This window comes from Saimiri boliviensis, chromosome 14 (assembly GCF_048565385.1).
Source record: "Saimiri boliviensis isolate mSaiBol1 chromosome 14, mSaiBol1.pri, whole genome shotgun sequence".
NCBI classification, from domain to species: domain Eukaryota; kingdom Metazoa; phylum Chordata; class Mammalia; order Primates; family Cebidae; genus Saimiri; species Saimiri boliviensis.
In genome coordinates this window covers 20144008-20159117 of record NC_133462.1, presented here as the reverse complement: position 1 = coordinate 20159117, position 15110 = coordinate 20144008, and the positions used below count along the sequence as shown (strand labels likewise).

The 15110-nt window shown below is 54.7% G+C and overlaps 1 protein-coding gene across 1 annotated transcript; it reads left to right on the top strand.

Moving 5' to 3' along the window:
• Positions 1-4348: 4348 nt before the first annotated feature.
• Positions 4349-13589, top strand: KIRREL2 (kirre like nephrin family adhesion molecule 2). Its single transcript, XM_003937378.4, has 15 exons — positions 4349-4660; positions 4824-4973; positions 5972-6121; positions 6268-6428; positions 7035-7185; positions 7853-7958; positions 8072-8220; positions 8459-8586; positions 8672-8804; positions 9074-9174; positions 9338-9557; positions 10023-10127; positions 10486-10595; positions 11839-11904; positions 13210-13589. The coding sequence occupies exons 1-15, from the start codon at positions 4609-4611 to the stop codon at positions 13543-13545; spliced, it is 2118 nt and encodes a 705-aa protein (XP_003937427.3). The 5' UTR covers positions 4349-4608; the 3' UTR covers positions 13546-13589.
• Positions 13590-15110: the final 1521 nt, after the last annotated feature.

Genomic DNA, 15110 nt, shown 5'->3' with positions numbered 1-15110 from the left:
CTCCATGACCCCAAGTCCTGGCTTAGGCTGGGAAAATGGGAGAGGTCAGATTTGGGTGGTCTCCCAGCTTGGCAAGGGAGCAGCCAGCTGGGTTCTCAGCTCTTCCCTGCCTTGATACAAGACCTTGGCAAGTCCCTTTCTTCCTTTCTTTCTTTCTATTTTTTTTTTTTTTTTTCTTGAGATAGTCTTGCTCTGTTGCTCAGGCTGGAGTTCAGTGGTATGATCTTGGCTGACTGCAACTTCCACCTCCCGTGGCTTGAACCTCCCAGGTTCAAGCAATTCTCCTGCCTCAGCCTCCTGAATAGCTGGGATTACAGGCATATGCCACCATGCCCAGCTAATTTTTGTATTTTTAGTAGAGACGGGATTTCACCATGTTGTCCAGGCTGGTCTGGAACTCCTGACCTCAGGTGATCTGCCCACCTCAGCCTCCCAAAGTGCTGGGATGACAGGCGTGAGCCACCATGCCCAGCCTCCTTTCCTTTCTTGAGTAGACATCAGTGCTTCAATGACGTCAGGGATCTCTGCTGGGGAGTATGCAAGAATGAGTGTGAGAGGCTGGGAGCGTGTGGGAGAGGGAAAGTAACCGTGTGTGCACAGGGGCGTGAGAGTGGGGAAGGTGAGAGTGAATCGTGATCTGTAATAAGCACGTGGAGATCGTGTGTGTGTGACAGTGTCTCGAGTGGGAGTGCACGGGGTGTGGGTAGGAGTAAGAGGCAGAGTCCAAGTCTGCCAGCCCGCAGTGTGGGTGCCCTTTGGCAAGGACTGTGTGAGCTTTCTTCTGTCTCTTTTTCTTTTTTTTTTTTTTGAGACGGAGTTTCGCTCTTGTTACCCAGGCTGGAGTGCAATGGCGCGATCTCAGCTCACCGCAACCTCCGCCTCCTGGGCTCAGGCAATTCTCCTGCCTCAGCCTCCTAAGTAGCTGGGATTACAGGCACGCACCACCATGCCCAGCTAACTTTTTGTATTTTTAGTAGAGACGGGGTTTCACCTTGTTGACCAGGATGGTCTCGATCTCTCGACCTCGTGATCCACCCGCCTCGGCCTCCCAAAGTGCTGGGATTACAGGCTTGAGCCACCGCGCCCGGCCTTCTGTCTCTTTTTCTTGCCCTCTCCCCCATCTCTTCTTTTCATATATATATATATATCCCTCCCTCTGTCCATCTTGATTTATCTTTCATTTTTTTTCTTTTCCTTTTTTTTTTTTTTTTTTTTGTAGAGACAGGGTTTCACTCTGTTGGCCAGTCTGGTCTTGAACTCCTGACCTCATGATCCGCCCACCTCAGCCTCCAAAAGTGCTGGAATTACAGGCATGAGCCGCCGTGCCTGGCCTATCTTTCTTTCTTTTGAGATGGGGTCTTGGTCTGTTGCCCAGGCTGGAGGGCAGTGGCATGATCATGGCTCACTGCAGCCTCAACTTAATGGGCTCAAGTGATTCTCCTGCCTCAGCTTCCTGAGTAGCTGGGACTACAGGTGCACACCACCACTTTGGCTAATTAAAAATATATATATATTGTAGAGACAGAGTCTTGCTCTGTTGCCCAGGCTGGAGTGCAGTGGTGTGATCATGGCTCACTGCAGCCTCGACCTCCTGGGCTCAAGTGTTCTTTCCTCCTTAGCCTCCTGAGTATCTGGGACTACATGTCCCAATCACCACTCTGGCTAATTTTTTAAACGTTTTTGTAGAGACAGGATCTTGCTGTGTTGCCCAGGGTGGTCTGGAACTCCTGGGCTCAAGCAATCCTCCCATCTCTGCCTCTCAAAGTACTGGGATTACAGGCATAAGCCACTGCACCCTGCCCTTGGCTTGTCTTTCTGTCCTTTATTTTTATTTATTTATTTATTTTGAGGCGGAGTTTTGCTCTTGTTGCCCAGGCTGGAGTGCAATGATGCAATCTCAGCTCACTGCAACCTCCGCCTCCTGGGTTCAAGCAATTCTACTGCCTCAGCCTCTTGAGTAGCTAGGATTACAGGCATTTGCCACTATGCCCAGCTAATTTTTTTGTGTTTTTAGTAGAGACGGGGTTTCACCATGTTGGTCAGGCTGGTCTTGAACTCCTGACTGCAGGTGATCTGCCTGCCTTGGCCTCCCAAAGTGCTGAGACTACAGGCGTGAGCCATCACGCCTGGCCAATTTATCTTTCTATCTTTCTCCATCTGTTTGAAACTCTCTGTATTAAGTGGTTAAATCTCAGTCACTATTTCACTGTGTCTCTCTGTCTCTACATGTCTCTGTTCTTCTGTTTCTCTGTCTGTTCTCACCTCTGTCACTCCCCTCACCCCAAACTCTGTCTCACACACACCAGGAACTCCATAAATATTTGTTCTCAGCCACACTGATCGCTCCTCTTTCTCTTACATGTCTCTCTGTCTCCAAGTGGCTCTGCTCATCACATCCCTGAATTGTATAACCATATGCTGGTGGGCTTGCCCTCCCTGCATGCACATACACTCGCCTCGGATAAGCTTCTTCTGCCTGCTTATCTCCTGCAGGAATTGGAAATGCTGGCTTTCTCTCTGCCTCCCTGAGATCCCCCGCCTCATCTCATTCCCCAGGAAGCAGATGAAGCATCTGGCTTGAGCCCCCAGCTTCATCCTTGATGCTGCCCTTCCCTCTTCCCTCACATGCTCGACTTCTTGCCCTCCTCCCACCTCCCCTCTCCCAACTGCCCCTTACACCCCTGGGAAATGGGCTGGATGCCCAGCTGAGCTGTGGGGGCGTCTCTGTCCTGGGGGCCCTCGCCAGATGGTGTCCCTAGGGGCCAGAATGTGGAGCTGTCCCTTGCTGAAACCTTTAATTAGCTCAAACCTTCCACCCTCCACCTTGGCTGTTTTCCTCCTCCAAATGCTCCTGGGACCTTGGGTTCTCCATTTTTCCATGCCCGGAGCCCTAGAGGGCCAGGAAGGGGAAGCGGTGTCAAGTGTCTGGAAAAACAGCCCCACTACTTGGGTTCCTCCCCAGGACTCAGGAGTTCTGGCCCCATGTTCGTCCGATTTCAAAAGCCAGGCACTAGATATGCCACATAGAAGCCAGGAGTGCAGGCCTCCAGATCCCTCCCTTCTCAGACCCTGGAATCTCAGTCCCTTCTCTCCAAGGACTTAGGAATTTGGGCCTCTGATCCTTCTGCCCACCCTACCAGCCCCCATGCCTCCTCCTCCTCCTCCACACACACACACACACACACACACACACACAGAGGACTTAGGACAGATGTTCACTGTCTGATTTTCAAATCCTCCTGGGCCTGTGTGGGGGTGGGGAGAGATTGGTGGTTAAATCCACTGACTCTAAGACTTAAGACCAGATATTCTGACCCCTGTCACCCTCTTCCAAGTGCACCATGCTGCAGGCAGGAGACCTAGGAACTGAGTCTCCAGCCTCTCAAGGAACCGGGAGATCAGGCCATCAGAGTATCAGCCAGCAAAGTCCTAAACTACCAGTCCCTTACAATCCTGTAAGTCCAACCCCACTCCCAACCCCACCCACCATTTAGGGACGCAAGAATTGGAGTCCCCAGCTCCTAGAGGTCCAGGAATGTCAGAGCAGCGTCCCAGCCCCCCAGCCCTCCTTCAGGCTGCTCGGGGTCCCTCCCACCTGCTCGGCCAGCTGCGCAGCGTGGGAACGCCCCAGCTGGGCTGCATGGAGCCGTCAGGACAAGCTGCGTGGTTCCCAGCCTCCCTGCCTGCCCGGGCCCGGCACCGGCACCGTCGCCTCCCAGCCGTCGCCCGGCAACCAGGCCGAGGGGCCCAGCAGGCCCAGTGGGGAGAGGGGCTGGGTCGGGACTGCGGGGTCCTGGGAAAGGAGGGGCCGGGGGCCTGGATTCCTGGGTCTTAGAACACGCTGCAGTTTGCAGCAGTTACAAGGGAACAGAGGGATATTTTGAGGACGGATTTTGAGGCTGGGGGAGTCGAGACAGGGGTCCCAGCTGTCCCCCAGGCACTGGCATGCCCTCTTCCCGACCCGCAGGCCCGGGGCAGGCCCGGGGGAGCCCCTGACCCCGCCTCCCCCAGGACGCGGATACTGGCGAGGCCCCAGGGGCTTCCATTTATAGCTCGGTTTCCACTGAGTGCAGTCCCTCCAGGACCTGGGCTAAGCAAGTTTCTTCCACTCTCTCCCTTCCCTCCTCCTCACCCCCATGCCTGCCCCCCAACCCCGGCAGCGCGCAGATGTCCCACCCAGCCAGGACCCCCTCCTCGAATCCAGGTGTTCCGGCTCCCAGACCCCAATTGAGCTGGGGGCGCCCTCCCGCCGGGGACCCCGCCCTGCGTCCTCCATTCTTCGGGTCCGGGCCGCGGGAGTTTGTCAATGGGAAGAGGGCGGAGCTCCAGGGGGCGGATCGGGGCGGGACGAGCAGGACCGGGCCCTCCTGGGGTCTCCCAGAGACCCAGGGCGCGGGACTGGCAGAAGTTTCGGAGCGTCACAGGCGGCAGATGAGCAGCCTTGGAGGACTCCAGGCCAGAAACAGGGGTTCTCTAGGCTAGGGCGAAGAGTCGAGCGCGAAGGGGGCTCCAGACCAGGGTGACAGGAGGCGTGCTTCCGAAAAAGAAGTTGGCGGGGAGGCCCTTACGACGGCAAATCTCGTAAACCTTGGGAGACACACGCTCAGGATGCGGGGCCCCGCCCTCCTCATCCTCCTCATCTGCTTCAGAGGGCGCGCAGGTACCTCGCGAGGGGATCAGAGGAATATGGGGTGTGGGGAGGGGTTGCTTGCGGACTGCCGCTTCACTAGGGAGAAAGGGGCTGGGGCTGGAACTCCTGGATCCTGAATGAGGGGGCTCTAGAAGGTGCTAGGCTCAGCCCTGCTGCCCCCCCATTCTCCTAGGCCCGTCGCCCCATTTCCTGCAACAGCCGGAGGACCTGGTGGTGCTGCTGGGGGAGGAGGCCAGGCTGCCGTGTGCTCTGGGCGCCTACCGGGGGCTGGTTCAGTGGACTAAGAGTGGGCTGGCCCTAGGGGGCCAACGGGACCTGCCAGGTAAGGCTGTTCTCTCCACGCTGGGACGGGCCGGCTAGGAGTGGAGGTCCTAGGCTCGGCTGTATCTGAAGTTTCTATTTTGACATTTTCAAGTTTGGGAAATGGATGGGCTCGGGTAAACATTTAGAACTCCTGATTTTTGAGCTGTTTCTTTGGGGGTGAGAATAGAGTTTGAGAATTATCATGTTATTGTGAAATAATACATAGGCCACATGCGGTAGCTCACACCTGTAATCCCAGCGCTTTGGGAGGCTGAGGTCAGAGGGTCACTTGAAGCCAGGAGTTTGAGACCAGTCTGGGCAACATAGCAAGACCTTATCTCTACTCTGTGTATGTGTGTGTGTGTGTGTGTGTACATAAACAAATTAGCTGGGCGCAGTGGTGTGCATCTGTAGTCCTAGTCAGGAGGCTGAGGTGGGAGGCTTGCTTGAGCCCAGGAGTTCAAGGCTACAGTGAGCCATGATCAAGCCACTGCAAGGTCTCACCATTGCTCATCAAATGGCTCATCACTGTGGCCATGCTTAAGCCACTGCACTCCAGGCAATGGCAAGATGGAAAGAGAGAAAGAGAGAGAAGGGGAGAAGGGGAGAGAGAGAGAGAGAGAGAAAACATAAATGCAAAAAAGTACAGTAAACAAATAAAAGACACTCACACAGCCAATACTCAAGTCCATTCATTGCTAGCTCCCCAGAAGCTCCCCAAAAATATTCCTTTCCCCTGTCACAGCACGCCTCCCCCTCACTCCAGAAGTACTATCTAACTTTACTTTTATGGCAATCATTTTCTTGCTTTCCTTTCTGACTTTATTACCCCCAAGTTTGCAGTGACTCTAGGTTAGGAGGAAGTTAGAGCTTCTCCGGGCCCAGTACACAGTTTCTAATAGTGTCTTACCACCAAGGGTGTGAGCCAGTTTTCCAGTGGGGGATGTCTAGGGGTTGGAGGCCTGAGGCCAGGATCTCAGAACCATGGCATGCTGACTGCATCCTCTCTGACTCCAGGATGGTCCCGGTACTGGATATCAGGGAACGCAGCCAAAGGCCAGCATGACCTCCATATTAGGCCTGTGGAGCTAGAGGATGAAGCATCATATGAATGTCAGGCTACACAAGCAGGCCTCCGCTCAAGACCAGCCCAACTGCACGTGCTGGGTGAGGACCTCACCCACTTGTCCACTGGGAGCCCAAGGGGGCAGCCAGTACTAGCTGGGAGTTTCAGAGCCCAGGGAGCCCATGGGAGTGGTCAATTGGAGCTGAGAAGATCAGGATCCATCTCTGACCCCAAATCCACCTTGCAGTTCCCCCAGAAGCCCCCCAGGTGCTGGGCGGCCCCTCTGTGTCTCTGGTTGCTGGAATTCCTGCAAACCTGACGTGTCGGAGCCGTGGGGATGCCCGCCCTACTCCTGAATTGCTGTGGTTCCGAGATGGGGTCCGGTTGGATGGAATCACCTTCCATCAGGTCAGATCCAAATTCCTGTTCTAGCCTTTGCCCATTCAGGGATACTTGGGATCCACTCTAACCACAGGCTCATCCAGAGGAGAAGAAGACATGGGAGGGCAGGGGTTCAAGGGTTTGGACTTTTGGAATATGATGCAGGGGAAAGATTCTAGAGCCAGACTACCTAGGTTCAAATCATGGCTCAGCCACTTGCTACTTGACTGATCTATTAAGTTAGTTAACCTCTCTGTGCCTCAGTTGCCTTATCTATACAATTGGGATAATAATAGCATGCATGTCACAGGGTATTGTGAGAATTAAATAAATACCCATAAATGCCCAGAAGAGTGCCCAACACATAGTGAGCACTATATAAGTAAGGCAAGTTTGTCCAACCTGTGGCCCATGGGTCTGGACTCCCACATGAGGCCCAACACAAATTGGTAAGCTTTCTTAAAATATTATGAGACTTTTTTTTTGTAATTTTTTAGCTCATCAGCTATCATTAGTGTTAGTATGTGTGGTCCAAGACAATTCTTCTTCCAATGTGGTTCAGGGAAAGCCAAGAGATTGAACACCCCCGATATAAGCGGTAGATGGTATTATTATTGTTATCCATCCCTCCAGACCCTGCTGAAGGAAGGGACCCCTGAGTCAGTGGAGAGCACCTTAACCCTGACTCCTTCCAGCCATGATGATGGAGCCACCTTGGTCTGCCGGGCCTGGAGCCAGGCCCTTCCCGCGGGAAGGGACACAGCTATCACACTGAGCCTGCAGTGTGAGTGCAGCCAGCCCTGGGAAAGAGGGGTGTGGGGCCCTGACTCCTGGGTATGAGGAAGGAGAGGACTGTGGCCCCTGGGGAACCAGGAAACTGGAGCCTGGACCCTGGATCTAAAAGAGCAGGAGAGGACCGGGTATGGTGGCTCATGCCTGTATTCCCAGTACTTTGAAAGGCCACAGTGGGCGGATCACCTGAGGTCGGGAGTTTGAGACCAGTCTGGATAACATGTTGAAATCCCGTCTCTACTAAAAATACAAAAATTAGCTGGGCGAGGTAGCACATGCCTGTAATCCTAGCTACGTGGGAGGCTGAGGCAGGAGAATCCCTTGTACCTGGGAAGCAGAGGTTGCAGTGAGCCAAGATAGTGCCACTGCACTTCAGCTTTGGTCACAAAGTGAGACTCTGAGCAGGAGAGGACAGATGGCTGGGGTCCCTGGAGAAAGAGGAAGCTGGGCCTAGACTCCCACATCTGGGAGAGTAGGAGAGGACAGAAGGCTGGCACATTGGGGTACCTGGAGGAACTTGGAACTGAAAGCCTAGACTCCTGGCTCAAAGAAAGAAGGGGACTACGAGCCTAGACTCCTGGGGTGGAGGAACTAGGGACTGGACCCCTAGGCCAGTGACAGAGGTGTTCCTGGTCCTGACCATCGTCCCACCCTCACAGACCCCCCAGAGGTAACTCTGTCTGCTGAGCCACACACTGTACAGGAGGGAGAGAAGGTCACTTTCCTGTGTCACGCCACAGCCCAGCCTCCTGTCACAGGCTACAGGTGAGGACCAAGACCACCTCTCCCCAGCCCCAAGACGAGCTTGGGAAGGGCTGGGACCAGAGTAGGTGTGCGGGAGAGCAGGGACAACACTAACTGCGCCACCACTTCCTCAGGTGGGCAAAAGGGGGCTCCCCGGTGCTCGGGGCCCGCGGGCCAAGGTTGGAAGTCGTGGCAGATGCCTCGTTCCTAACTGAGCCCGTTTCCTGCGAGGTCAGCAACGCCGTGGGTAGCGCCAACCGCACCACTGCGCTGGATGTGCTGTGTGAGTGGGGGCAGGGCTGTGGGTGTGGTCAAATGTGGGTGTGATTTTCAGGGCTGTTGGGGCGGCACCTGGAGGGGCGGGGCCGGGAGAGTGGGCGTGGATTATTAGGAGGAGGAGAAGCGTGTGAATTTGGGGCTTATTCTTGCGCCCTAGAGGGTGTCGTGTTTCTGTGGGGCTGATCCCGGGTCAGGGGCTGCATGCTGCCCTGGCCATGTGACCCCTCGTCTCCCTCGTCCAGTTGGGCCGATTCTACAGGCAAAGCCGGAGCCCGTGTCGGTGGACGCGGGGGAAGACGCTTCCTTCATCTGTGCCTGGCGCGGGAACCCGCTTCCACGCGTAATCTGGACCCGCCGCGGTGGCGCGCAGGTGCAAACCTAAATCTGAGGCAGTAGCTAGCGGGGAACCGGGTTTCCTTGCAAATCCGGCTTCTGACGCACCTTCCCTGTCGCAGGTGCTGGGCTCTGGACCCACGCTGCGCCTTCGGTCGGTGGGGCCCGAGGACGCAGGCGACTATGTGTGCAGGGCTGAGCCTGGGCTCTCGGGCCTGGGGGGCGGCGCCGCGGAGGCTCGCCTGACCGTGAACGGTGAGAAGGCGGGGCTTCCTAGGGCACCTGGCGGGCCCTTGGATTGGGAGTGGACTGGGGGACCAGGCCTAATACAGTGGGAGTGGCCTGGAAAGAGCTTTACACCCAGCGGGGCATGGAGACTGGACCTAACGAAGGCGAGGCTTTTAGGGGAATCTGAGTTTGGAAACGGCGTGGCCTGATTGGATGAGAGTGCCTTGGCCCGGCCCGGCTTTGTTACAGTCTTTGGGGCAAGATCTCTCCTGAGTGACCCATTGTCTCCATCCCAGCTCCCCCAGTAGTGACGGCCCTACACTCTTCGCCTGCCTTCCTGAGGGGTCCCGCCCGCCTCCAGTGTCTGGTTTTCGCCTCTCCCGCCCCAGACGCTGTGGTAAGGAAATGTCACTCCACTCGTGACCCATCCAGCCGTGATCCCTGACCTCCCACCTGGCCCTCCGAAACTGCTGTGACCGTCTCTGACTTCCCAGACATCACTCCCCCTTCTTCCCCCACTCCTCAGTCTCCTCGATGTCCTCCCTCTTTTGTGCCCCCAGGTCTGGTCTTGGGATGAGGGTTTCCTGGAAGCAGGGTCTCGGGGTCGCTTCCTGGTGGAGACATTCCCTGCCCCGGAGGGCCATGAGGGACAGGGTCCAGGCCTGATCTCTGTGCTACACATTTCGGGGACCCAGGAGTCTGACTTTAGCAGGAGCTTTAACTGCAGTGCCCGGAACCGACTGGGTGAGGGAGGTGCCAGGGCCAGCCTGGGCCGTAGAGGTGAGACCCCAGCCTGAAGACCCCAAATCTTGAGTCTAAACCCCACAAATGCAGGGATTCCCCCAACCGAGGGCTGTCAAACCTCAAACCCTCAAATGCAGAGACCTCCAAACCTTGGGAGTCTCAAAACTGTGGACTCATGGATTCCCAGGACCCGCAACCACAAATGCCTTCACATTCTGAATCCTAAACTGAGAGACCCCTCACACTGAGGGGCCCCAAAAAGGGAACCTCCAACGACTGCAAAGCAAATTGCAAAGTAAAGGACCCCTCAAACTCTAAGACTCCCTAAAGCCAGGGAATTTAAACTCACATACTTGAAAAATTCAAAGACCCAAATTCAAGGGTCTTTGACTCTCCAAATGTGAGACGTTTTGAACCCAGGGATCCCAAACTCAGTCCCTGAGCCCCCCCGTTTCCTGGTTCCCCCTCAGCCTTCTCAGGATGCCCCTCTGCTCCCTGCAGACTTGCTACCCACTGTGCGGATAGTGGCCGGAGTGGCTGCTGCCACCACGACTCTCCTTATGGTCATCACTGGGGTGGCCCTCTGCTGCTGGCGCCACAGCAAGGGTCAGTGCCTGAGCCCCGCCCCTGCTCCTCAGTCCCCAACCCCACACACACCGTAACCCCACACACACCCTGCCTGCCCAGTGACCTGACCTGGCCTTGGGCCCTGGCTCCAGTCCTGCAGGTCGCCTTCAGGTTTCTACCCCGGAATCGGGCTTAGCTCTCCTGAGGCCCTAACTCGACCTTCCCAGGGTCACGCTCTTCGGCCTGGGAAGGATTCTCATTGGTTCTCAACAGCCCCACCCGATCCGCCTCGTTGGTTCCCAGTCCTCTCTCTTCCCACTTATTGGTCTGCACACACTGTCACCCCGCCCATCGCTAACTCCGCCCCCCTCTAACTCCGCCCCTCGCTGTTCGTCAGCCTCAGCCTCTTTCCCGGAGCAGAAGAACCTGATGCGAATCCCGGGCAGCAGCGACGGCTCCAGTTCGCGAGGACCCGAGGAAGAGGAGATGGGCAGCGGAGAGGACCGGGTAGGATGCCAGGGTCCCCAGACACTACCGTGTCTCCAAACCCAAGTAATAGCCCAGTCCCAAGAGGGCCCCCAAACTCAAATAGGGCCCTAAGGCTGGGCGTGGTGGCTGCCGCCTGTAATACCATTTTGGGAGGCGGAGACACTAGGATCACTTAAGGTCAGGAATTAAAAGCCGGCCTGGGCAGCATAGGGGGACTTCATCTCTACAAAAATACAAAATAAAATAAAAAATGAACCGGGTATGGTGGCATACGCCTATAGTCCCAGCTACTCAGGACACCGAAGTGGGCCTGGAGAGGCAGCAAGGAGCTATGATTGCACCATACACTCCAGGCTGGGCGACAGAGCAAGACCCTGTCTCTATGAATTTTTGTTGTTTTGTTTTTTGTTTTTTTGACAGAGTCTCACTCTATCACCCAGGCTGAAGTGCAGTGGCACAATCTCGGCTCACTGCAACCTCCACCTCCCTGGTTCAAGTGATTCTCCTGCCTCAGCCTTCCAAGTAGCTGGGATTACAGGCACCTGCCACCACACCCAGCTGATTTTGTATTTTTCGTAGAGATGGAGTTTCCCCATGTTAGCCAGGCTGGTCTCGAACTTCTGACCTCAGGTGATCCACCCGCCTCGACCTCCCAAAGAGCTGGTATTACAGGCATGAGCCACCATGCCCAGCCTGAGGGCTCTAGTCTTAACAATGACCCCAAACTCCAATGTCACCCAAGTCCATTCCCCTGACCCAGTTATTCCCTAGGCCTAGTATATCCCCACAGCCACCCCACCTTTTTTTTTTTTTTTTTTTTTTTGAGACAGAGTCTTGCTCTGTCGTCCAAGCTGGAATGCAGTTGTATGATCCCGACTCACTGCAACCTCTACCTCCCAGTTCAAGTGAGTCTTGTTCCTCAACTTCCTGAGTAGCTGGAATTACAGGCACCCCCCACCTGTAACAATGCCTGGCTAATTGTTGCATTTTTAGTAGAGGTTTCGCCATGTTGGCCAAGCTGGTTTCAAACTTCTGGCCTCAGCTGATCCTCCCACCTCGGCCTCCCAAAGTGCTGGGATTACAGGCATGAGCCACTGACTAGCCTCCTATAACCCTTTTATTGTTCTGAGTGCAGTCCCCAGCTCTGGTGCTCTTACTGTCTCCTGCCAGGCTCCCACTGGCTGGCTGAAGGTCCTTGGAGTCTGGCATTGGGGTGGGGGGATCCTCTGATTATTTCCTCTCACTAAGTTCCCTACCCCAGGGCCCCATTGTGCACACTGACCACAGTGATCTGGTTCTGGAGGAAGAAGGAGCTCTGCAGACCAAGGTGAGTGTTGGGTGGGGCGGAGCTCCCTCCTCTGTATCTCCATTTCTCTCCCATGCCTGTCCCCTCCTTTTTCCTTCTGTTGCCCCCAGAACTGGGACCCAGCTCCTCATCCCCCTCCTCCTACCCCTGGGCCATCTTACCCAGCTCCCAGCTTCAGTTTGCCTATCTGTGGACTCTGCTCACACATCTGTCCCAGCCCCAGCCTCCATCCCAAGCCCAGACTGGGGCTCGCTCTGCCTGTGCTCTCCTCATCACTATCAAACCCCTTTCAGCCACCAGGTCCTACACTGGCCCCACATCTTCCCAAACCTGTCCTTCCTCTGGGGTCCTATCTCATTGACCCTAGCCCATCTCCAGGCCGGAGCACTCCTCTCTCTCCTCTGCACATACCATGTACCTAGCACATGCCATTCTTTTCCTCTTTTTTTTGAGATGCAGTCTTGATCTGTTGCCCAGGCTGAAGTGCAGTGGCACAATCTCAGCTCACTGCAACCTCCACCTCCTGGGTTCAAACCATTTTCCTGCCTCAGCCTCCCAAGTAACTGGCTAATTTTTTTTTTTTTTTTTTTTTTTTTTTTTGTATTTTTGATAGAGATGGGGTTTTACCATGTTGGCCAGGCTGGTCTCGAACTTCTGAGCTCAGATGATCCACCTGCCTCAGCCACCCAAAGTGCTGTGATCACATGCATGAGCCACCACGCCCAATGAACATGTCATTCTCTTAGCCCGAAACACTCCTACTTTCCTTTCCATGTCTACCTAATTCCCTCCGTTATTCCTCCGGTCTCAGCTCAAACATTTCTTGCCCTAGGAAGCCCGTGCTTCTGTCATGACAGCCCAATCATTCTGCCTGTGTTCTGCCCATCACAGCCATGACCAGTTTGACCTGGGCTTCCCTATCCCACCCACTATGCTAAGGGCTCCCCAATCACAGCCCCTGTCCGTGCCTATGCCTTTCCCAGGCACAGCCCTGACCCCTCTGGGTGCTATCTCATGATTTGTCATTTTTCCCTTGGTGTGGGATCTCTGTGAGGACAGGGTCCACTTCTATCCTAGTGACATGTCTTGCAGCAGCAACAGAGGGTGTGACACTGAATCAAAGCCTAGGGGCTGTTGGGCAGGCGAGTGCCTCTGTCCTGTTCCCTCTGCACCTTCCACACTGACACCCCCTCTCTGCCCACTCCTGTCTCTTTTCATCTCTCTCAAGTTCTGGTCTATTTCAGTGTGTCTCTCCATCAGTGACCCTTCCCCCCACCACCACCCCGAACGCTCACACACCTAACTGAGCCCCATTTGTCCCCTCAGGACCCAACTAATGGTTACTACAAGGTCCGAGGAGTCAGTGTGAGCCTGAGTCTTGGCGAAGCCCCTGGAGGAGGCCTTTTCCTGCCACCCACCTCCCCCCTTGGGCCCCCAGAGACCCCTACCTTCTATGACTTCAACCCACACCTGGGCATAGTCCCCCCCTGCAGACTGTACAGAGCCCGGGCAGGCTACCTCACCACACCCCACCCTCGGGCTTTCACCAGCTACATCAAACCCACATCCTTTGGACCCCCAGATCTGGCCCCCGGGACTCCCCACCTCCCGTATGCTGCCTTCCCCACACCTAGCCACCCGCGCCTCCAGACTCATGTGTGACACCTCTGTAATGGAAGAGGCCTGGGATCTCCAACTTGCCATAACGAAGTGTCCTGATTTCTGAGTAGCCAGAACAAGTTGGCAATCTTACTACTCTAAAATTGAACACTTGGGGGAGGGAAGGATCATGACAATTGCCAGGAGCATTGGGGATAGTCAGCTCAGCCAAAGGGGATGCCCCAAGTGGAAGCAACATGACCGCCCAATATGCCCACCTATTCCCTGGTGTAAAAGAGATTCCAGATGGCAGGTAGGCCCTTTGACTAGAGAGAGGGACAGGGCAGCAGGTGTTGAGAGTTTGGGGCAGAGATGGGAGTTGTTTCTAGCCACTGAAAGAAGATATTTCAAGATGACCATCTGCATTGAGAAGAAAGGTCGCATAGGATAGATGAAGATGAAGAGCATACCAGGCCCCACCCTGGCTCTCCCTGAGGGGAACTTTGCTTGGCCAATGGAAGTGCAACCAAGATGACCATACACTCCCTAGGAACCGAAGATGGCCACCATCTTGATTCCACTTTCCTTAAAGACTTAGAAAAGGGTGCGTGCCTGTAATCCCAGCTACTCAGGAGGCTGAGGCAGGAGAACCCTTGAACCTGGGAGGTGGAGGTTGCAGTGAGCCAAGATCGTGCCATTGCACTCCAGCCTGGGCAATAAGATTGAAACTCCATCTCAAAAAAAAAAGACTTAGAAAGACTTGGACCCAAGGAGTGGGGATGCGGTGAGAATTATCACTGTGGGGGCAAAGGGGAATCTCTGGATAAAAATATTTATGTTTAATAATAAAGAAAAGTCAAAGAGGCAAATGTGTCTTAGGGAGTCTACTGGCATTATTACCCTCCATCAAGGAAGGGTCCATTAGACCTGTCCCAAGGTCCCTCCTCTACGCTAGCCTATGAGGTGGCTGTAGGAGTAAAACTGTGAGCCACCTGTCAGTCTCTTGCTACCTGCAAAGTACTCTAGGCTTTTTTTTTCTTCTTGAGACAAGGTCTGGCTCTATGACCTAGGCTGGAGTGCACTGGCATAATCTCAGCTCACTGCTACCTCCGCATCCTGGGCTCAAGCCATCCTTCCACCTCAGCCTCCCAAGTAGCTGGGACTACAGGTACATGCCACCACATCCGGCTATTTTTTCTATTTGTTTGTAGAGACAGTGTTTCACCATATTGGCCAGGCTAGTCTTGAACTTGTGAGCTCAAGTGATCAGCCTATCTCAGCTTCCCAAAGTGCTGGATTACAGGCATGAGCCACCACACCTGGTCTAGGCTCTTTTATTTTATTATTATTATTTTTCGAGATGGAGTCTCAGTCTGTCACCCAGGCTAGAGTGCGGTGGTGTGATCTTGCCTCAAAACAACTTCCACCTCCCGTGCTTCAAGTGATTCTTCTGTCTCAGCCTCCCAATAGTTGGGATTACAGGCACCCGCCACCACGCCTGGCTAATTTTTGTATTTTTAGTAGAGATGGAGTTTCACCATGTTGGCCAGGCTGGTCTCAAACTCCTGACCTCAAGTGATTGGCCCAGTTAGGCCTCCCAAAGTGCTGAAATTACAGGCGAGAGCCGC